Source organism: Cololabis saira, chromosome 3 (genome assembly GCF_033807715.1).
Source record: "Cololabis saira isolate AMF1-May2022 chromosome 3, fColSai1.1, whole genome shotgun sequence".
In the NCBI taxonomy this organism is placed as follows: domain Eukaryota; kingdom Metazoa; phylum Chordata; class Actinopteri; order Beloniformes; family Belonidae; genus Cololabis; species Cololabis saira.
Window position 1 is genome coordinate 46,063,806 of NC_084589.1, and position 23,206 is coordinate 46,087,011.

Consider the following 23,206-nt stretch of genomic DNA (forward strand, 5'->3'; position numbering starts at 1 on the left):
GTTTGAAAAAAGCATCTTGGAGTATGAAGAAGAGCTCGACCGTCAGCGCAGACTGTTGGACCTCGCCTGGAAACCTGAAATCAGACTCCACAGAGTCGGTACGTAACCCTGGAAAGTTGAATGAATGAACACATGAGTATGACTCCTACAAGATCCCTTTGTTTCCAGTTAAAAGCCGTGGTGATGAAGCAAACCAACTAAATGGGAAACTCCCCAGCCAGCCGTCATTCGTACTTCCGTGGTCAAATCAGCCGCTCCTAAATGTTCATGTGCTCCTATTTCAGCCTTTACGGTAAATGAATGAACGCGGCTCAGAAACGGAACGATATAAAGTTCTGAGTTTGAGATAATGCAGATATGTTTTCTTCCTTCAGGTTCTGTTTTGCAGAGACTATAAAAATTAATTCTCGCATAATGTCACCCAATGTCTCATATAGCCCTCTTCACAACTACAATCACAAGTATGCTTAATTTCAAACAATTTTACTGTGGAAAAATTGAAACTTCAAACACCTTATTTTTCTAAAAAAAAAAGCATTCGCCTTTTTTCCTTCAGGTTCTGTTTTCCAGAGACTATAAAAATGAAACCTCCCATAATTTCCCCCAATACCTCATATAGCCCTCTTCATAACTACAATCGCTACAGGCACAGTGAATTTCAAACAATTTTACCGTACAGATATTGAAATATTAACATCTAAACTTCAAACACCTTACTTTTCTAAAAACTTTTCTATATTTAGTATTTCAATGTTTTATCTTTTACTGTCCTTATTGTTCATGTGTGTTTTTTAATATTTATATTCCTATACTAATAATAATAAATATTTATAGGCGCCTTTCAGGACACCCAAGGTCACCGTACAAAAGGACATTAAAAACAATCAATAAAACATTGCCATCAATTAAAAACATAGCAAAGTACAATACATAAAACAGTAAAGTGCAATAGTGAGGTTATTCCAGTTCCAAGATTATGAATGGGTAACACACTTTTTTAGTAGTGCAGTGGCACAACCACATTTTAACACTGGGTTACATCTGCCTTTCATGGTCGATTCAGACTCTGGACCAAACTGTTATTTGATACTTTAACTTTAATCGTTTATTTAGTAGAAAAGATGCAGATCACAGTGGCTCCGTGTAAGAGGATGTTCATATAGGAGTTCATATGCAGTTAGATTGTGTGTGTGTATGTATATATATATATATATATATTATAACCCCATCTTATCTGATTTCTGTAGCTCGCATAACATACTGCCGGTAGATATATGGCGCCTTAAAAATCCCCACTCCAAACAATATTCATGGTTCAAACCAAACAATTTAGCAAAATCGAGGATTGATTTCTGGTTAATTTCGGACTTGTTGTTGGCCTCGGTTTCTGATTGCTCTATTTCCGCTGCTCCGTTCACAGATCACTCTTATCATCAAGCTAAATTTGGGACCCCCCGGTATCCATCACTGCGGTCCAGCCAGCCGTCATTCGTACTTCCGTGATATGAAGTACTGAGTTTGAGATAATGCACATATGTTTTTTTCATATACTTCCACCGTAATATTTACAATCTCTTACTGTAAAAGAAAAGGATGAAACACTTTTCTTTTAGATCTAAACTTCAAACACCTTTTCTAAAAAGGTCAGTGTCCTTTTTCGCTTAAGCTTCTGTGTTGCAGAGAGACTATAAAAATGAATTCTCCTATAATTTCACCCAATACCTCATATAGTCCTCTGCACAACTAGAATCACTACAAGCACATTGAATTTTAAATAATTTTACTGTGGAAAAATTGAAATATTAAGGTGTAAACTTCACACACCTTACTTTTCTAAAAAAGTCAATTGCCTTTTTTGCTTCAGGTTCTGTTTTGCAGAGACTGTAAAAATAAATTTTCCCATAATTTCACCCAATACCCCACATAGCCCTCTTCACAACTAAAATCACTACAGGCACACTACAGTGAATTTCAAACAATTTTACTGTACAAATATGAAAAAGAAAACACCTTCTTCTCACCGTACTCGTGTTTATTGGGCCAACGTTTCGGTCATAGACCTTTTTCAAGGCATCAAACAGATCGGAACAAAAGCTTGTCTATTATAGGCTGGTAGGACTATGTGGTCCAATCAGGCGCCGCCACACAAACACCTGAGCACCTTCAAACAAGGTCACATACCGAAATACAGTCAGTAAGCATCACCAAAAACCAGGGAAAAGAGACAACACCCATAAAGTGCATGTATCAAATACATCAATCAATGACCATCGAATCCAAAGGTATAATCATTAGAAAGGGAGGATGATTATACCTGTAAAGTGTCAATCTTAGGTAGCAATCAATTAAAAATATTTACAATGAGGGAAGAGAGTCACACAGCAAAAATCCTATCTCAGTGTTCTGATCTTATACAGTATAAAAAAATAGGGAGGATGAATGTACTGTAAAAACACAAAGTACATCAAAACTTATCATAAGGAGAACATCTTAGAATAAATAGGAGTCAGGCCCAGTCTCCTAATCGACCCCTTCCCTGGAGAAAGGAAGGGAAAGGAGAACTGGTCAAATTCAACTCTCAAAATGTTTAAAGATACTTAAAAGAGGTGTGTGTGTGTGTGTGTGTGTGTGTGTGTGTGTGTGTGTGTGTGTGTGTGTGTGTGTGTGTGTGTGTGTGTGTGTGTGTGTGTGTGTGTGTGTGTGTGTATATATACATATATATATATATATATATATATATATATATATATATATATATATATATATATATATATATATTAGGGGTGGGACGATACGGGTAAGTTCCGATTCGATACTTTGGCAATATGTGGCCCAGGATATCGATAATATCACGATATTTTCGATATATCGGTAAGAGCGGTATATCACGATATATGGGACTGAAAAAGAAAAAATACCTATAAAAAGGAACACGTCTGTAGTTATGCATTTATTCAATGCCAAAACTTCATACAAGAAAGTGCATTTGTATATTTCCTCACTGTCTCATAGGCTTGTAAATGTAAACACTGTACAGCTGGACAAATTAAAGTGCATGAACATTAATAACATGTTTTATATAAACCAGGACAGTGCACTGCTTTGTTTCTAATACTGAAAAGTCAGTAAGCAACTTAATTTTGCACAGTACCTCACTGCCTCCTAGGGCTGGGTATCTATTAAAATGTCAAGAATTGATCCGATTCTTAAGATTCAGAATCGATTATCACCATTTGATTCGATTTGATCCGATATTGATGTGGATTAGTGTTATTAAAAATTTTTTTTGAGCTGTTGCCTGAATTATATGACTGTAAAATAACTAGTGAAATAATAATTTCACAAATAATTATTGTGAAATAACTAAGAAATAAATAACTCAAATATGCTTTTCAATATCCCTTCTTTTCCAATATCCTTTTAGCCTGTCTAATTTATTCTGTCACCACACACACATATTGCCATGAAGCATCAGGCATTTTTCTCTTACTGTATGTCATGACAAACTGTATCCGATAACAGAAGAAACCAAACAAGCTATAATAAATATAAATAATATGAACTTCATTGAACTAATATAACATTTTGAAATTTAAGCTGAAATATCCAAAGCACTGAACACTGGTTTTGCGCGGGTGGGCGTGTGTCTGAGTGTGTATGAGAGTATCCGTGTCCGTGTGTAACGTGACTGGTGATTCAATGATCTGCAAGTTTTCCCAGTACACGGTTGACTGGACACGGAAGGATACGAGCGAAGATCACTTACAGAGTGAAAAGCATAAACGTCATAACACAAAAAGACTGACGATCATTTACTTTAACGGCGTCTGTAATAGGTGGAATAATTTTGTATTACAGTACGAGCCGCTCTCCTCACGTGGAGCGCAAGCGGGGTCCGTTTCTTAACGCAGCTGGTTGTCCGTGCGAGCGGAGATTAACGCACATGGCAGCTTAAACACCGGCTCAAACAGCAAGTAATTTCCAGCATTAACAGTGCTGCTCAGCCCGCTGTCTGTACGAAGTAAACTTTGGTTCTGCATTTTTTGAGCTGGTTTCTCAGGCGGCCGCTTCCACATGTTTGTTTTGTTCACGAGGGCAGCGGGGGCGGGCGGGGCAGAGCTTGAACAATAGTGCGGTGACAACCACGTAAACCATTATGTGTGTTGTAATAAAATATCGATATTAGCCGTCAGTATATCGATTATTTATTGAAACAGAGAGCACAACAATATATTGAAATATCGATTTTTTTTTTTCCCCACCCCTAATATATATATATATATATATATATATATATATTACACAAGTTATACATATAGATACTGGCTATCGTTATTGTGGGGAAGTGTGAGGAAGGAAACTACACATGATAAAAAACCAAATCATAGCATAACACTCAAAGGCAGTTCATCATTCAATCCCTTCGGTGCCAGTGTTTGCAAAGTAAAAATCCAGAAGAGCTCTCAACGTTTTAGCAGCAAGTCCAGATTCCCACCCCTCCGTGGAAGGCTGACTTTTTCAAGTCCACAAAAACGTAAAGTTGAGATATCATGTTTGTTCTCGTTGAAATGAACAGCCACAGGATAGTTAATGTCTTTTCTCGACATGGAGCTTTTGTGTTCACTTATCCTTTGTTTTAACTGTCTGGAAGTTTTTCCCACATATGCTAGACCGCAAGGGCAGCGTAGCATATATATGACATGTGTAGATGTGCAAGTAATCACCTCTTTGATGGAAAATGTTTTATTAGAGTGGGGATGATAAAAAAAAGTTGGTCTTGGAGGTGTTATTGCAAATGCAGTTACCACACCGGTAATTTCCAGCAGGTAAGGGAGCCAACAGTCTCTGAGTAGGTGGCTTAGGTGTTTGGGTAGTATAGTCAGCGGGAACAAGCAGGTCTTTTAGAGTTTTTCTCCGTTTATATACAAAGGGGGGGGATCTTTAAAAGTGGGGGCCAATTCAGGGTCCGAGGTCAGGATGTGCCAGTATTTCTCAAATGTGGATTTCACAGAGTGATGCAGGTCACAGAGAACTTCCTTTCTTTCTTTTGGCTTTTTTGTAGCAGTTCTGAGCGTGATTTCTTCCGTGCCGCATCATACGCCCTCTGGATACAATCCATAGGATATCCCCGCTGGACAAATCTAGAGCTCATCTCTGATGCCTTGTCTATGAAATTCTCTGTACTGTTGCAAATTCTCCGGAGTCTAAAAAACTGGCTTTTGGGTAGGCCTCTTTTGAGGGGAGGAGGATGAAAACTACTAGCCAATAAGAACGTATTTCCTTCGGTTTCTTTGCGGTAGAGTGAAGTGGATGAGGAGCCATTCTTTTGTTCAACCCACCTATCTAGAAAATGAACTTTTTCACTACTATACTCCATTGTAAATTGGAGGTTGCTGTCGAAGCTATTCAGTAAGGTAAAAAAGTCTTCCAGTTCATTAGCATCAGCTTTAAAGCAGCACAACATAACTTTCAGCTTTTCTGAGTTTGAGGGCATCTTTTGGACAAAAGCGGTAGTGCTTTACCAGAAAGATCACTACGTTTCCCATGAGCACCAGCGCGTACTGCCGGAAAACTCCTGTCCAGTCGCGTGCATTTGTTTTGAGAGAAGACGGGACGCTTTTCTGTTTCACCAAGTGAACAGACGGAACGCAAAAAAAAGATGTTAAACTGCTGGAAAGGAACTGGAATTTACCAGGATACCTTAAACAAGGAAGCCAGGGAGCGGTATCTGGAGAAAATAATGATTATTAACGGTCTGGATCCATATGAAATCCCTACTAAAGAATGGAGCTCCTCGTCGGAGCGCCACTCTTTAGAAGGATTTACTGCCGCAGTTCTGCACAACCCACGTCTTAGGCTACCTTGTTTAGGAGTGTTTGGCAGCTGCTTTGGTAAATGTTAGTATAATAAATTAGTATAATAGTACAACATACAGTACATGTTTTGTATTACTCTTACTTTTCTTTTTTTTTGACTGCTTTGAAGAGGCTCCGAGGCGTGAGCAATATTTTTTTTTCCTCGTGAGATTATTTTTTTCCTCTGCAGCAACAAATCAAATAGTTAATATTTTTTCCTCAACAAAATGAATCGCACCGCAGAGAGCTGGCCAACAACTGCGTTTAGCTGGAGAAGTGGGGAATAAAACCTGTTTGAATGATCCGACCCCGGTCTGTGAGTGTTTGTTTGTGGTTTAATAAACCCGTGTTTTGATCCGACGCCCGTCTGTGTGCGTGTTTGTTTGTTTACTGAGGAACGTTATGTTTGGTCGGACTCGTTACAGCCGCGATCCAACCGAGCCGACGACTCTTTTACTCTTTTAATTTGTTATCTCAGATAATTGGCCGGCCTCCGTGGTTCTGCCTCCGAGCAGGAAAGCGGTGAAAAGTTAAACCATTAGCGATCTGCTGCTGCAGCCACAACGCAGCAACGGGTTACCAGCTTCTGCGGAGCTGCGCTCCCAGCCCCGCCCATTTTCGTCTCGACTACGAATCGGGAAGGAGGGGGAAGTGACGTATGCCGTAAAGCAGTCAAAGCCGTAAAAATGTGTAGTTTTTTAGTGTGGCAGGGTTCCTACCATGCTCCTCAAAGTTACATAGTGCCAGTGAAGGTGATACAGACCCCCCCAGACCATGACATAGGTGTCATTAAACCTGTTTGAAGTTGATGTACCATCACAATGACTCTGGAAATATGATATTAAGGTGGAAAAGTTACATAGTGCCGCTTTAATTAGACAGAAGATGCCATCAATGAATCTGTACCATTTTAAGATTTTTGGCAAAAAAATATTGTGCTCAGGATTTCACACAAAGTTTTTTTTCAAAGTTACCCACGTGTAGATTTGTGTAATTCGGAGCACAAATAGAGCTGGTACCAGATACTTGTAAATAATATTCACCATTAAAGTTAAAGTAGTTTTTCTTCATGATTAAAGTAGCTAAGTCAACAATAAAGGTACCCAGGGGCATGAGTAAGTCCTGCAAATACAACTTTTAGGATTCTCTACCTCCATCATGTGGAATATTAGTGTAGCGACTGGGGATGTCAAAGGTGACCAACAGAAGATCATCAGGAAGGTTAGTGAGGTTAAAGATCTTATTAATGAAATCCGTGGAGTCTCTAATATACGCTGGTAGTGTTTGGACATAAGGTTTGATATAGTGATCCACAAACTCTGACAAAGGTGATAGTAAAGCGTTCATCTGGGTCACAATAGGGCGACCAGGAGGATTTGACAGGCTTTTGTGCACTTTGGATAGTGTGTAAAAGACTGGACAAACGGGATGCTGACAATACAAGAATTCAGAAATGCTCAACCTGAAATGCAACAACTTTATTCTTCAACTGTCTCGATACCAACGCAGTAACACAAGAGTAGAGTCACAGTGCCGCCTAATGGTCACACAGAGTAATGCATTTTTCAAATATACTACATAGATGATGGGGAAGACCGAAGGTTCAGGACAAACTTTAAACCTCACAAATACAACCAAACAATCAACACTGGGAAGCACTTTTGACTTGTTAAAATCCCATCTTTTTGTCCCTTTTTGTAATTCCAGAACTCCCACAAGAAAATTTTTGTAAGGTGGAGGAGGACGGGGTTTTCAGTGACCAGCACCTCGATAACCTAGAGAGGAGCTGCAGCCCGGACCAGGAGGAACCAGGGCATCCACAGACTACAGAACTGGAGGAAGACTCCAGCGGTCAGGAGATGAAGCACGAGGACGTAGAGGTGGATGTCTCATTGGTCAATCTCGCTGATGTGAAAGTTGAAAATGGTGAACCAGGACCAAACTGTGGCCAGCTGCTGTTGCACACTTCTCCTGAAGCTGAAAACAAAGATGAGGAAGGGACTGAAAGTTTACGCTCAGACTCCAATAAAACTGCAGATCCGGAGCCAATGAGACAACACGGTGACCACGAAGATGCTGCTGTCCTGTCAGACAGCAACTGTAAATCAAAGCTGACCAAGACCCACGCAGGGAAGAAGGCGTTTTCTTGCAGCACTTGCAGGAAAGAGTTCAGTAAAAGTCGTAATTTAATGAATCACATGAAGATCCACACTGGCGAAAGGCCGTACCTGTGCAAAACCTGCGGAAAATCGTTTACTGAATCATCTGATCTTAACCGGCACATAACCACGCACACGGGCGAGAAGCCCTACATCTGCAAAACTTGTGGAAAAAGTTACAGTCAACCTTCCAACCTGGTGATTCACTCAAGGATCCACACAGGCGAGAAGCCGTACTTGTGCAACACCTGCGGAAAAACCTTTACTAGATCATCAGTTCTTAAACGCCACATAACCATGCACACGGGTGAGAAGCCCTACATCTGCAAAACTTGTGGAAAAAGTTACACAGAACGTTCCAACCTGGTGATTCACTCGAGGACCCACACTGGCGAAAAGCCATACATGTGCAACACCTGCAGCAAAACCTTTACTATTTTATCGGATCTTAAACGACACATAACCACGCACACGGGCGAGAAGCCCTACAGTTGCAAAACATGTGGAAAGAGTTACAGGCTACGTTCCTACCTGGTGGCTCACTCGAGGATACACACCAGTGAAAGGCCGTTCGTGTGCAACACCTGCGGAAAAACCTTTACTAAATCATCAAACCTTAAAAGCCACATAACCACGCACACGGGCGAGAAGCCCTACATCTGCAAAACATGTGGAAAAAGTTACAGGCTACGTTCCCACCTGGTGGATCACTCGAGGATCCACACCGGCGAAAGGCCATACCTGTGCAACACCTGCAACAAAACCTTTGCTGTATCATCACATCTTAAACGGCACATGACCACGCACACAGGCGAGCAGCGATATTTGTGCAAGACGCAGAATTGATTTGCTGAGTCACATGAGAAATCACCCGGAGGAGAAGTCTGGTGACTCGTGACAAAGGATGCTCATGTTGTCGTCCTCCGGGGGCAGGTGTCCACTCCTGTCTGACCCACAGAAGAAGAACCCGCAGAAGTCCAACCACCACCTCCTGTGGCTGATGAGCCTAATCCCCTCCCCACAAGGGTTGCAGGTTCAACCCAGATTTATGCTTGTCCGTCAACTTGACGCAGAGGGAACAATGTGGTTGTGTACACTTTTTAAAGTTCTGCATTGAGGTTGTTTGAATCCCTGTTCCTTCTTAAAATCATATTATTTGTTGCTGTTGGTAACTTGCCGTCTCCACGGCAAGTTAGTATGAGAGAGCTGTTAGTATGTGCTGAAGTTTCTTTAAACGTGACAGTTTATTTCGTTCATCTACAAAGCCTCTCTCACACGTTCTTTTTCCTGTCTGTTTCTTCTTCACTCACATTCTCTTTGTAAAGTTAATCTGCAGCTCCATGTTGTTAAACTCTCTCCATCTACTCCGTTCAGAGGTTATACATAGGTCGCTGAAAACTGTAAAAGGCTTTATACAGTTTAAAATCTGAGCTGCGCGTACATCAGATTATTGTGATAATTCATGACACAAACTAAATCAAAACAATGTAATTCAAATGATCCATGCTCTGTTATTGTAACTATAAGTTACAACATATTTGTGTACGTTTTTCATATTATTTAAATAATATAAAATTAACAATATTATTAAATCACATGTATAAAATCAAGTTGTATTAGATTTACAACTCGTCTGACACATGATTTATTCTAAAGCTGATGTTGAGATCCGTGTTGAAGCTGCAGATCTGCAGGTTGGAGAGCTGGGGCCTGTACTACGAAGCGGGATTTGGGGTTAGCGAGGTAACTTCAGGTTTAACCCTGGGTTTTCAGGACTACGACGGTGGTTCACTTCTTATCGGGGCACATCGCCATGGTAACTTATGCTGAACCGCTAACCTGCTCCGGAGCAGGTTATGTTCGAGATACAGATCGCCGGGTGTAAAAGCACCGCCCACTGACCAATCAGCTCTCTTGGAAAATGACATGCCCTTTCGAAGAGAATCCAGTGGAGCTTGGTGCGCGGATCGTGAGAGGATCCCTCCGAACAGAACGCGTATTCAGGGACCGCCGAAACCCCTTTGCTTTCCCTGATGAGTACTGAACGATCCAGAAAAAAAAGAAAAAAGAGGTGGAGGAGAAAATAAAAAATAAATCAATCAATGAATAAATAAAACAAATCATCACCCAAAATCCGATGTACAGTCAATCCAAAACTAATACCAATTAAATAAATAAATCAAGAAGAAATCAAAAAGAAGATGCATTTGTAAGGGGATAGCAAAAAAGGGATTTTCAATTTCGTCCCTCGAACATTCTGAGAAGTCACTTTAAAATACTAAATACCCCCCTCCTGAAAAAATAAAAAATTACATAAAATAAATAAAAAAACCCAATTCTTTGGTACAGCATCAGCACAAGTTATCGGTCAACAACAATAGTTATAGAACCAATATATACAGGACTGTCTCAGAAAATTAGAATATTGCGATTTTCTGTAATGCAAACACAAAAACAAAAAAATGTCATACATTCTAGATTCATTACAAATCAACTGAAATATTGCAAGCCTTTTATTATTTTAATATTGCTGATCATGGTTTACAGTTTAAGATTAAGATTCCCAGAATATTCAAATATATGTTTATATCCCTATGAATTTACGCATTTATACAGTCAGCGATCTTTTGCCAGCTGTCTTTCCTGCATTTTGCAGCTGCAACTGTGTTGCTTTTTGCCTGTATTATATGCCTATACTCATCATATTTCCGTAAAATTATTGTTTGCTCTTCGCTACTGAAATAAGCGGCTCTGACAGCGGACTTCTCCATGCTTGCGATTGGTCATGCGCTGAAAACACCGCCCCTTTTATGTGCACGCGCTCATATCCAGATTGGAGAAACCTGGGTTGATATACCGAGTTGATAACCGCCGTCGTGTGACCGCTTAGCGTGATTACAATTGTCCCGCTTAGTGAATCTGGATAAGGAAAAGATATCCTGGATATGTTGAACTTGCTTCGTAGTACAGGCCCCAGGAAGAAGAGGGAGGATCATCGGGATCAGATTCCAGGAGGAGGACAGACTTTGGATTTAACCCTTTAATATCAGACATCCGTTTAGAAGTAAATGTATTTTTACCTCAACTCATATTTAGTAAGAAATAATCATGAAAAATGTAATTAAGTTTTCATTTTAGATGGATGCATTTTTTTATTGTTTATAATTCTGGAATGTTATTATTTATTATTTAGAGCAGCAGTGCCCTCTGGTGGTGAGTTACAAAAACTCAACATAAACTCAAGCGTGAAAAATCTATTATAATAATAATAATAAAAACACAAATAAAAAAAGACTTTAGTGCATCAACAAGAGGAAAGTTGTCAGTGACGCAGATTATTGGTACAGCGTGATCAGTACAACCGGCATTTAACTCACAATGTGGAAAGAGAAATGTCATCAAATGAAGTTGAAAAGTGGAGATGCAATTTTGTCCTTTATCCTCAACTTCCTCAATCATGTCATTTTGATCCAGTTTGTTATTTCACTGGTCTTGGCTTCATCAAATGACACATCCAGGGACAGAAGCCGTGCATAGGTGTTCATCCTGTCCAGGTGTTGGAAGGTGAAGTGAAGCCGAAGCCATCGCTTCATCCACTGATCTGTTGGCACGGTAGGAAAACTGATAGGAATCCACTGTGTCAGGAACCATGGAGTTGATGTGGGTTAAAAAAAGATGATCTGCTCTGTTGGTCTCTGGAGAAGGTTTAATGAAAATATCTCTCCACATTTCTAGTCCATGAAAGAAGCAGATTTTATGTCCATCAAATGCAGTGTCCATTGTTTTTGATAACTTCCTGCCACAAGGAGCCTCAGAGACTGAAGCACAGGTTGGAGATTCCTTCTGTAGCAGAAACTTGCACTTCCTCAAAACCTTGTGCAACAAGCCTGGCTTTTGGTACCAGTCCATTTTCCATCTCTTTCAAAGTGAGAACTGAACGAGTGGAGATGCACTTTTTTAATAATAATTACAATAATAATAAAAATAATATGATAATGGAGGGAGGACTTTGCTGTTTCAGAGTTGAGACCACTTGCCTTCATGGAGAGGGACATGAATTCCTTCATGAATAAGGACTAAAAATAACGTGAAAGGTATTTGGAATATATTGAACGATGCCATTAGGAAAAGTTCAAGACAGACTAATTATCAACAATATTTAACCAATAACCATGAAGTCATTAATGATATGAATGAGGTGGTTAATCATTTTAACAGGTATTTTGTGAGTGTTGGACCAAAGCTGGCAGAAAAATGTGATCCTGGATCAGCTGATGGATGGAAGGAAACATTAATAAGTAGAAATCCAGATTCAATGTTTCTCACAGCTGTGGAGGAGAGAGAAATCTTAGATATTGTAAGTAAATGTCAAAACAAGGTGTCAACTGACTGTGGTGATATGACAATAGTCAAAAAGGTTATTGATGGATTGTTAACTGACATACAGCTGTAATCAGTCGCTCAGAACTGGGACATTTCCAAAAGAAAAATAAAAACAGCAAAAGTCATCCCACTGTACAGAACTGGAGACAGACACCAATTCACTAATTACAGGCCTGATTCTTTACTCCCAACATTTTCTAAGATCTTAGAAAAAGTATTTATTTACAGGTTGGACAAATTAATGCCAATAAAAAGGCCACGCCCCTAATTACGCATTAAACTTCTTGCTTTATATAATTCCAACCTGCCACAATACGAGGAAAAAGAGGCTTCAAACCCCTGCAGAAAACCTGTGGGTGATTCATGCATGAATGAACCGTCATTCTGAGTTTGGGGGTTAGTTTGGGATCTTTATTCCCTCTAGTGGTTAAATGTTGGAAACTGCAGCTTTAAATGAGTCTTGTATATCTATATATTTCACACCAAAATCAGTTTGATAGTTTGATCAGTTTGATATTTAAATGTTTTAATGTCTCAAAGACTTACCATGTGTATTATTTTGAAGCCCATTGCAATAAAAGTTTCTTAACAACATAAATGTTTTATAACAAATAATAAAGAACACATGAATTAAAAAATATTTTTATTTTATATATTGATATTGACAATCAGAAGCTTATCATATAAATTGCGTCAGCTCTCATTGTGTCGGAAAAAATAAAACTCTTTCTAAACCTTCTTGCTTGTGTTGTTTTCTCAGATGTAAATCACTTTGGATAAAAGCGTCTGCTAAATGACAGAAGTCGTAGTAAACCAGTGATGAAAAGAATGTTGTATGCATTTTGTTCTAATTACTTTCGTTGGTGAATGAAATACTGACTGTAACTGCGAGAAGGAACTATGTCATTTGTTCAGACTCCACTGCAGCCCTTCAAAGTTTGACTTCAAATAAAACAATAAGAGAAGATCTAGTGTTGGAAATATTAATGGTGTTGTGGAGGTTATACAGAACTGGAATTACTGTGCAGTTTTGTTGGGTTCCTGCCCACATGGGTGTTGATGGCAATGAGAAAGCAGACAATATTGCTAAAAGAGCATTGAAATTGAGTAGTGAGGTAATTATGGAAATTCCTTTTGGTAAAGGTGAAGCTTAATCATGAATTAGAAAGGCAGTGAGGGATTCATGGCAGAAGGTGTGGGACAACGGTGTAAAAGGGAGACATTTTTATAACATACAGAAGTCAATTAACGTGAAGGTTTTCAAAGGAAAGTGTAGGAGAGAGGAAGTCATCATTTCTAGATTAAGATTAGGTCATACTAGTTTAAAATCAACTCTGTATTTAATGTCAAAGTCCGTGTGTGATAAATGTGATGAGTGTGATGTCACAGAGCATGTAGAGCATGTGATTCTTAAATGTGGCAAGTATGAGGTAGAAAGGAACGCTTTAAGAGACAGGATGTACGAGCTGGGACGGGAATGGAGTTTAGTAGGTTATTAGGGAGGAGTGAGGTGATGAGGGATTGTTATAAGGAAATCCTTGTCTTTCTTAAAGATGCAGGGATAGATAATAAGATTTAAATGTGATTACCTTATTTTATTTAGGTATTTCCTTTTTTCCCCCCTTTAAGTTAGACTGTAACCTGGTGTAATAATGATCCTGATGTTACACACTCCGGTACAGCAGGTGGCGGTAGAACCTAATAACGTTGGTTGTGATCCGCCATTAAACCTAGAGAAGAAGAAGGAGAGGACGGTTCTGTTGTTTCCTTTCTTTTTCCTCTTCAACAATGTCTAAGGTGAATCATCTGAGAGAGTTTATCGGTCAGCGACTAACAGCAGCTGCTGTAGAAATATTGTCAGTGTTTGAAAAAAGCATCTTGGAGTATGAAGAAGAGCTCGACCGTCAGCGCAGACTGTTGGACCTCGCCTGGAAACCTGAAATCAGACTCCACAGAGTCGGTACGTAACCCTGGAAAGTTGAATGAATGAACACATGAGTATGACTCCTACAAGATCCCTTTGTTTCCAGTTAAAAGCCGTGGTGATGAAGCAAACCACCTCAATGGGAAACTCCCCAGCTCAAGCAGCTGCTGATGTGGGATTCGGAAACATCCCGAACTAACTTGTTGTTCTGTTTACTTGGTGCTGCCTTTCATGCTCCATTCACACTCTGGACCAGACTGATATTTCACACTTTATCAATGAATGAATGACGGAATTTTTATTTCGAACATGTATATAAAAAATAAACGGTAACATCTTCATATTCACATATGTTGGAAAAAAGGAGTAGGAAGAAGTCTACACTTTTTCCTAGTTCCTACCCCTTTATAACTCTATGAATTTACATTATTGCTATTATTATATCTACACAATATCCATATAAATATAGTCTATATAAATACTATGTAAAACATGCCTATTACCACATAATTATCCATATAAGTATATAGAAAATATAAATATTACATGAATATTATATCAATATATAGAAAATACAAATATTTTATAAATCTATATAAATATACACTATATAACTACATACATATCCCTATAAATATATATATGCTACATACCTAATAAATATATAACATATGTTACATAATTATAACTATCCCTCTCAACATATAATATATACTACATAAATATCCACATAAATATCTAAACATATCTTAAGCAAGTATAATATACCATTTTTCCCTATTTTATTTGTTTCTCACTCGTTACCCCATTTCCTCTTCCATATACCTGTTTATAAATCATTTTTTGTATCTCTTTTTAAACAGATTTATGTTAGTATCTTTTCATTTCCAGCTCCAAACTGTTCCACAGAGTCTCCACAGTTCCACATGCACATGCTGCACATTGTTGTTCCTGCTTTGTTTTCTTTATGTTTACTTTATTTCACAAAAAACAAGTTTACATATTATATATCTGAAACAGAACATAGAAATCACATTTCATGCCAGGGGGGATAAGAGTGGTGCTGCCTTTCATGCTCCATTCAGACTCTGGACCAGACTGGTATTACATACTTTAAACTTAATACTTTATTTAGTAGAAAAGATGCAGATCACACTGGCTCTGTGTAGATTTTTTTTATTTTTATTCATTAATTCAGCACAGTATAAAAACAGAACAAGTAACATACAAATGTAAAAGAGAGATTGGTAATGTGCTAGGCTGAATACATGATTGCAGTCTAAAAACAAAGACAAAGCAAATAAACAGCAGCATGAATAGAATACATGGTATCTACATGATTAAAGAAAAAAATAACACATCTAGAAATATCATTAGGTAATCTGATCAATTAAATGTGTCCTGAGCTTACGTTTAAAATGATTGAATGAAGTAGAGGTAGACGAGATTGCTGTAGGTGTTCCATAACTGTATCTGATGGAGAACTGACACAAACCAGTACGGAACTTCAGGAGATTTAAATGATTAGCCTGTCTTGTATTAAAATGGTGCATATCACTGTTGAACTGAAAACAATCTTTACATGGCAAAGAAAATGAAAGTGGAAGGAACAATACTTTGAAAATAAAATTGCAGGTTTGATATGTATTTAACTTAAAGTTGGGTAAAATATTGAGTTGTTTGAAAAGAGGGGCAGAATTAGCAGACCAATTACTGTGTGTGGCAATCCTGCAGAATCTTTTTTGTAACATATGAAGTTTATGAAGATGTGTGTTGTAGCTAGCTCCCCAAATACTATTACAGTAAATGAGATATGGATATATCAAGCTATAATAAAGAGTTGGGAGACAATTTTCATTCACCAAACTACGGAATTTGCCAATAATACCAATAGATTTAGATATTTTTTACAGACATGGTTGATGTGGTTTTTCCAGCTTAAACTTTCATGGATAATTACACCAAGGAAGGTTGTTGATGTAACCTGGGTAAGCGGGTCATCTCTTATAGACAGACCGGTGTTAGATTTACAATATATTTTATTTTTTGATGCAAATATAATAAAATTAGATTTTTTATATTCAGTGATAGTTTGTTAATTTTAATTCAATTTTTATTTATATAGCGTCTAATACAACAGATGATGTCTCTAGAAGCTTTCCAGAGATCCAGAACATGAACATAAACATAAATGCCTTTTAAACCATTTTGAAATGTTTTGTAAATCATGGTTGGCCTTTCCCATTACAGATGAAAAATCATTATGTGAAATAAATATGTTTGTATCATCGGCAAAAAGTACAGGAAACAAGGAGGACAAGGCTGCGGCCAAATCATTTATATGAATCAAAAATAACAGGGGCCCTAGTATAGACCCCTGCGGAACCCCACATTTTAAGGCGGCCCTCTCTGATGATTTACGGTCAATGATGACAAATTACTAACGGTTATGAATATAATTGAAAACCCACACACGAATGATTCCAGCAAATTCATAGTGTAGTAATTTTTGAAGAAGAATATCAAAATTAACTGTGTCAAAAGCTTTGGATAAATCAAGAAAGATTCCCAAAGCGTATTCATTATTATTGATTGCAGTGTGAATTTTATCAACTTGAAAATGACAGGCTTTTCTCACTCTCTCGTCTCATCTCTCCTTCTCTGAGACATAAAACAAGCGCACCCTGTTACACATGTCAGTCACGTGCTGTCGTGTGTGCATTGTCATTGGTCCCCGACCAGCTGCTGGTGTCGGCGCTGCCATAGACGTCTATGGGCGCTGCTGTCCGGGGCCGCCGCTCACTTCCCCGCTTTAACTTTCCCAAACTCGGCCTGTTTGCGCCGTGAGCTCATCTGCGCGGTTGCTACGCGCGGCGGACTCTTTTCAAAGCTAACCGGTTTAGTAAAGACGGGAGGGGATGTTTTCTCTTCGCACGGCTCCGGAGAGCCGAGGAGCCGCTTAGCGCAACACGTGCAGCCGAGCCTTTAGGCTGATTTATGGTCCCGCGTTAGACCAATGCAGAGCCTACAGCGTAAGCGCGCATCGCCGCGTACGTTACGCCGTAGGTTCTGCGTCGATTTAACGCGGAACCATAATTGAGGCTTTTCTTTTCCAGAACTGAGAAACGTCACTTAGTGTTGCTTAAATGTGGCCACATGAAATCAATCACTATCATCGAAACAAAGTCAAACAAGACTATATGACGTCATATTTCTAACAATAAGTGAAAGTGATGCAAAGTAAAGGAGGAGAGGATGAAACATTGCAGTCCCTACACCTACAATTTAATATAAAGGTGCTCTAAAGGCCCTCCTGCTCAGAGCAGCTCATCCAGGTAAAACCTGGTAAAACCTGGTAAAACCAGGACCAGAACATGTTCTTAGCAGATGTTCTTCAGACGGGGAGTCAGAGATGCAACGTGCACTTTCTATTTTGAAATTACACTTTTTATGTTTGTGCCACTCACTGCTTAGTAACTGTTTAATAAATACAGTTTTGGTAAATTTGACTTATTTCCCCTTTTTGCATGAAAGTTTAAAATGAGCATATATTAATGCAGTATGAACAAGAATGTTTTAATGTAGACATATAGAATCATCATACTGGTGTGATTGTAGGCATCAAAGTGTTAATTCAAGGCTAAGGCAAAATATCGAGATATATATCGTGTATCGTGACATCGCCTAAAAATATCGAGATATTAATAAAAGGCCATATCGCCCAGCCCTATTATCAACCAATTGAATTATAGCCATTTCTGTAGAATGATTTTTCCTAAATCCATATTGGTGTTTATACAGTATATTACAGTCCTGCAAATGTTTCATCATTCTGTTATAGACCAATTTCTCCAGGATCTTTGAGAAGCCATTTCATTTCTAGAACAACAACTTTATTCTTCAACTGTCTCGATACCAACGCAGTAACACAAGAGTACAGTCACAGTGCCGCCTAATGGTCACACAGAGTAATGCACTTGTTTTCAAATAACTACATAGATGAAGGGGAAGACCGAAGATTCAGGACAAAGTTTAAACCTCACAAATACAACCAAACAATCAACACTGGGAAGCACTTTTGACTTGTTAAAATCCTATCTTTTTGTCCGTTTTTGTAATTCCAGAACTCCCACAAGAAAATGTTTGTAAGGTGGAGGAGGACGGGGTTTTCAGTGACCAGCACCTGGATAACCTGGAGAGGAGCTGCAGCCCGGACCAGGAGGAACCAGGGCATCCACAGACTACAGAACTGGAGGAAGACTCCAGCGGTCAGGAGATGAAACACGAGGACGTAGAGGTGGATGTCTCATTGGTCAATGTCGCTGTTGTGAAAATTGAAAATGGTGAACCAGGACCAAACTGTGGCCAGCTGCTGTTGCACACTTCTCCTGAAGCTCAAAACAAAGATGAGGAAGGGACTGAAAGTTTATGCTCAGACTCCAGTAAAACTGCAGATCCGGAGCCAATGAGACGACACAGTGACCACGAAGATGCTGCTGTCCCTTCAGACAGCAACTGTAAATCAAAGCTGACCAGGACCGACACTGGGAAGAAGGCGTTTTCTTGCAGCACTGGCAGGAAGGAGTTTAATAAACGTAGTATTTTAATGGATCACATGAAGATCCACACTGGCGAAAGGCCGTACCTGTGCAACACCTGCGGAAAATCGTTTAGAAAATCATCAACATTCAACAAGCATAAAATGATCCACATGGGTGAGAAGCTCTACGTCTGCAAAACATGTGGAAAAAGTTACAGGCAAAATTCCAGCCTGGTGGTTCACTCGAGAATCCACACTGGTGAAAAGCCGTACCTGTGCAACACCTGCAGCAAAACCTTTACTAATTTATCAGCTCTTAAACGCCACATGACCACGCACACGGGCGAAAAGCCCTACATCTGCAAAACATGTGGAAAAGGTTACACAAAACGTTCCAACCTGGTGATTCACTCGAGGACCCACACTGGCGAAAGGCCGCACCTGTGCAACACCTGCGGAAAAACCTTTACTCAATCATCAATTCTTAAACGCCACATGACCACGCACATGGGCGAGAAGCCCTACATCTGCAAAACATGTGGAAAGAGTTACATGCAACTTTCCACCTTGGTGGTTCACTCGAGGATCCACAACGGTGAAAGGCCGTACCTGTGCAACACCTGCAACAAAACCTTTACTAATTCATCACATCTTAAACGCCACATAACCACACACTCGGGCGAGAAGCCCTACATCTGCAAAACATGTGGAAAAGGTTTCACGCAACGTTCCTGCCTGGTGATTCACTCGAGGATCCACACCGGTGAAAGGCCGTACCTGTGCAACACCTGCAGCAAAACCTTTACTACATTATCGGATCTTAAACGCCACATAGACACGCACACGGGTGAGAAGCGATATTTGTGCGAGATGTGCAACAAAGGTTTTAGCCGCAAAAGTATATTGCTGAATCACATGAAAAATCACCCGGAGGAGAAGTCTGGTGACTCGTGACAAATGAAGTTCATGTTGTCGTCCTCCGGGGGCAGATGTCCACTACTGTCTGACCCACAGAAGAAGAACCCGCAGAAGTCCAACCACCACCTCCTGTGGCTGATGAGCCTAATCCCCTCCCCACAAGGGTTGCAGGTTCAACACAGATTTATGCTTCTCCGTCAACTTGACGCAGAGGGAACGATGTGGTGGTGTACTTTTTTTTAAAGTTCTGCATTGAGTTTGTTTGAATCCCTGTTCCTTCTTAAAATCGTATTATTTGTTGCTGTTGGTAACTTGCCGTCTCCCCGGTGCAAATAAAGAGCTGTTAGTGTGTGCTGAAGTTTCTTTAAACGTCACAGTTTATTTCGATAATCTACAAAGCCTCTCTCACACGTCCTTTTTCCCGATTGTTTCTTCTTCACTCACATTCTCTTTGTAAAGTTAATCTGCAGCTCCATGTTGTTAAATTCTCTCCATCTACTCCGTTCAGAGGTTATATATTGTGATGTTATACATAGTTCACTGAAAACTGTAAAAGGCTTTATACAGTTTAAAATCTGAGCTGCACATACATCAGATTATCGTGATAATTCATGGGACAAACTAAGTCAAAACAATGTTATTCAAATGATCCATGCTGTTATTGTAACTATAAATTACAACATATTTGTGTACGTTTTTCATATTATTTAAATATAAAATTAACAATATTATTGAATCACATGTATAAAATCAAGTTGTACTAGATTTACAACTCGTCTGACACATGATTTCTTCTAAAGCTGATGTTGAGATCCGTGTTGAAGCTGCAGATCTGCAGGTTGGAGAGCAGGAAGAAGAGGGAGGATCATCGGGATCAGATTCCAGGAAGAGGACACACTTTGGATTGAACCCTTTTATATCAGACATCCGTTTAGAAGTAAATGTCTTTTTACCTCAACTCATATTTAGTCAGAAATAATCATGAAAATGTAATTAAGTTTTCATTTTAGATGGATAAATTATTTTATTGTTTGTAATTCTGGGATATTACACTCTCCATATATAGAAAGAGCAGCAGTGCCCCCTGGTGGTGAGTTATAAAAGCTCAGCATAAACCCAAGAGTGAACAATCTATCGTAATAATAATAAAAACACAAATAAAAAAAGACTTTAGTGCATCAACAAGAGGAAAGTTGTCCTTACACGCCCAAGGCACGTGTAAGGACAAATGATCAATGATCTCCCTCATTATTTGCAATATTTATTGAACCTTTAGTGGCAGCTATTAGACAAAATCCAAATATTAAAGGTGTACAATGCAAAATATTAGAGCACAAAATAAGTCTTTATGCGGATGACGTACTCCTCTTCCTCCAGAACTCACGATCTTCACTATCACAGACAATTGCACTTATAGAGGGATTTTCATCTCTGTCTGACTATTCTATTAACTGGTCTAAATCCACAGTTTTGTGTGTTAACTGCAATTTTAGGAATATAACTAATACTCAATTACAATCAGGGAACATTAGATATTTAGGCATAAACATATCCCCTAGGCTGTCAGAGTTAATAAAATTAAATCATGTTCAGCTTATAAAGAAAATAGAAGATGATCTTTCCAGATGGAGCTCTCTCCCCATTTCACTCATGGGTAGAATAGCCACCATTAAAATGATGGTCTTACCAAAAGTAAATTATTTTTTCTCAATGATACCATGCAAACCCCCTCTTTCCTGGTTTAAATCGTTGGACTCAGGTGTTTCAAAATTTCTGTGGAAAGATAAAACTCCACGTATTAGTTTAAAGACATTGCAAAAATCTAAAGAATATGGAGGTTTAGAGTTACCTAATTTTCAGTATTACTTCCTTGCCAATAAATTACAGTATGTTGTAAAATGATCAAAAGATCATCCTTTAGATAGTCAATGGCTGGACTCAGGGCAAGTGTTTTGCAACGAACTAGAAATCTCAGAGTTACCATTTATTAGTCAAAGTATCAAACATCATCAATGTTTTAAAAGTATTAATATCAGCACAACTTTATCAGCTTGGTGGGAATTTCTTAAAGTAGCTAAAATTTCACCTTTTCCATGTGACCGTACACCCATATGGAACAACCCAGACATCGTGAAAAATGATAAAAAGGTGGTTAACTTCGTTCAATCGAGAGATCAAGGAATACGGTATTTACAGCACGTAATTGTAGGAGGACAGTTTGTACCTTTCAATACACTTATGGTTCAATACGGAGTTAGCAGGAATACATTTTTAGAGTATCAATAACTTAAGGCCATAATAAATAAAACATACAAAATTAGTCAATTAAACTTACAACTTCCTGCTAAAATAATAGATTTATTGAATCTAAGTACTTCAAAGTTGTTATCAAAACTCTACAGGTTAGTGTCTAAACTGGACGATTCAGTCTCTCTCCCGATCTCTAAGTGGGAGGCGGATCTCTCTCTTAATACCGACCAGTTTTCTTGGTCACAAATATGCTTAAATACGTTTACTATGACTAAAAACCCAAACTTACAACTTATACAGTACAAAGTTCTTCATAGAATACACTTTACTGGACAAAGGATGTTCCAGATGGGCTTTGTCACCTCTAATATTTGTTCACAGTCCACAGAGAACACTCCTGATAATTATATCCATGCTTTATGGTTCTGTACACCGGGACAGAGGTTCTGGAAGGAGACTTGTGAGGATTTATCCACATGGATCAACTACAGAATCCCAGTGTGCCCCAAGGTATGTATATTAGGTCACCTGGGAGACATTGAAATAGAACCTATTGGGTCCGGGGACCAGGCCTCCCCTGACCGGGGGGTGCACAGGCGGGCGTGGCGGCGGGGGGGCACCATTCCCAGGTGCCTATGTCTTATGTTGTCAGTATGAATGGGGGGATGTTGGACCGTTTCCCCCTCCGTCTGGGGGTTCCGGCGGCGCCGGGGGCGCCCGTGGAGGTACGGTGGGGCCCTGGCCCGGCTCGGAGGGCCGGCCCCCGTCTACTGGATGGCCGGTGGGGGAGCACGGGTGTCTTACCAGGGCCGGCTTTACTGGTCCTGCCTCCTGGCCTCGCAGGTGGTGGGTTGCCTCCCTCCTACTTCTCCCCTTTGTGGGTTTGCCGGTGGCCTGGGTTCCGGGCTCTTCCGTGTCGGCCTCTGGTCTCCGGGCTCCCCCTCCTCCCCCACTATAGATACACTTCAGGTAGAGCTTTGTTTGGTTTATTACACACACACACACACACACACACACACACACACACACACACACACACACACACACACACACACACACACACACACACACACACACACACACACACACACACACATAGCCACTTAGTCACATACATATACATAAACATACATAGCCACACAAACATATACATACACACACACACACAGCCACAAAG

At 39.5% G+C, this 23,206-nt stretch overlaps 2 protein-coding genes across 3 annotated transcripts in view; both read left to right on the forward strand.

Moving 5' to 3' along the window:
- The window catches only part of LOC133440386 (NLR family CARD domain-containing protein 3-like), a 290,643-nt gene that overhangs the window by 263,827 nt on the left and 3,610 nt on the right, over positions 1 to 23,206 (forward strand). The window lies entirely within an intron of this gene.
- Positions 7,568 to 20,094, forward strand: LOC133424098 (zinc finger protein 850-like). The gene is made up of 3 exons (XM_061714520.1): positions 7,568 to 8,841; positions 9,048 to 9,105; positions 18,451 to 20,094. The coding sequence occupies exons 1-3, from the start codon at positions 7,715 to 7,717 to the stop codon at positions 19,813 to 19,815; spliced, it is 2,550 nt and encodes an 849-aa protein (XP_061570504.1). The 5' UTR covers positions 7,568 to 7,714; the 3' UTR covers positions 19,816 to 20,094.

What these genes read in the sequence shown, in the direction of transcription:
- LOC133424098 (XM_061714520.1), top strand. Translation starts at nt 7,715, where the DNA reads ATGAAGCACGAGGACGTAGAGGTGGATGTCTCATTGGTCAATCTCGCT. An exon ending in ACAGGCGAGCAGCGATATTT is followed by an intron (nt 8,842 to 9,047) that starts GTGCAAGACGCA and finishes CAAGGGTTGCAG; the next exon opens with GTTCAACCCAGATTTATGCT. An exon ending in AGAGGGAACAATGTGGTTGT is followed by an intron (nt 9,106 to 18,450) that starts GTACACTTTTTA and finishes ATTCCAGAACTC; the next exon opens with CCACAAGAAAATGTTTGTAA.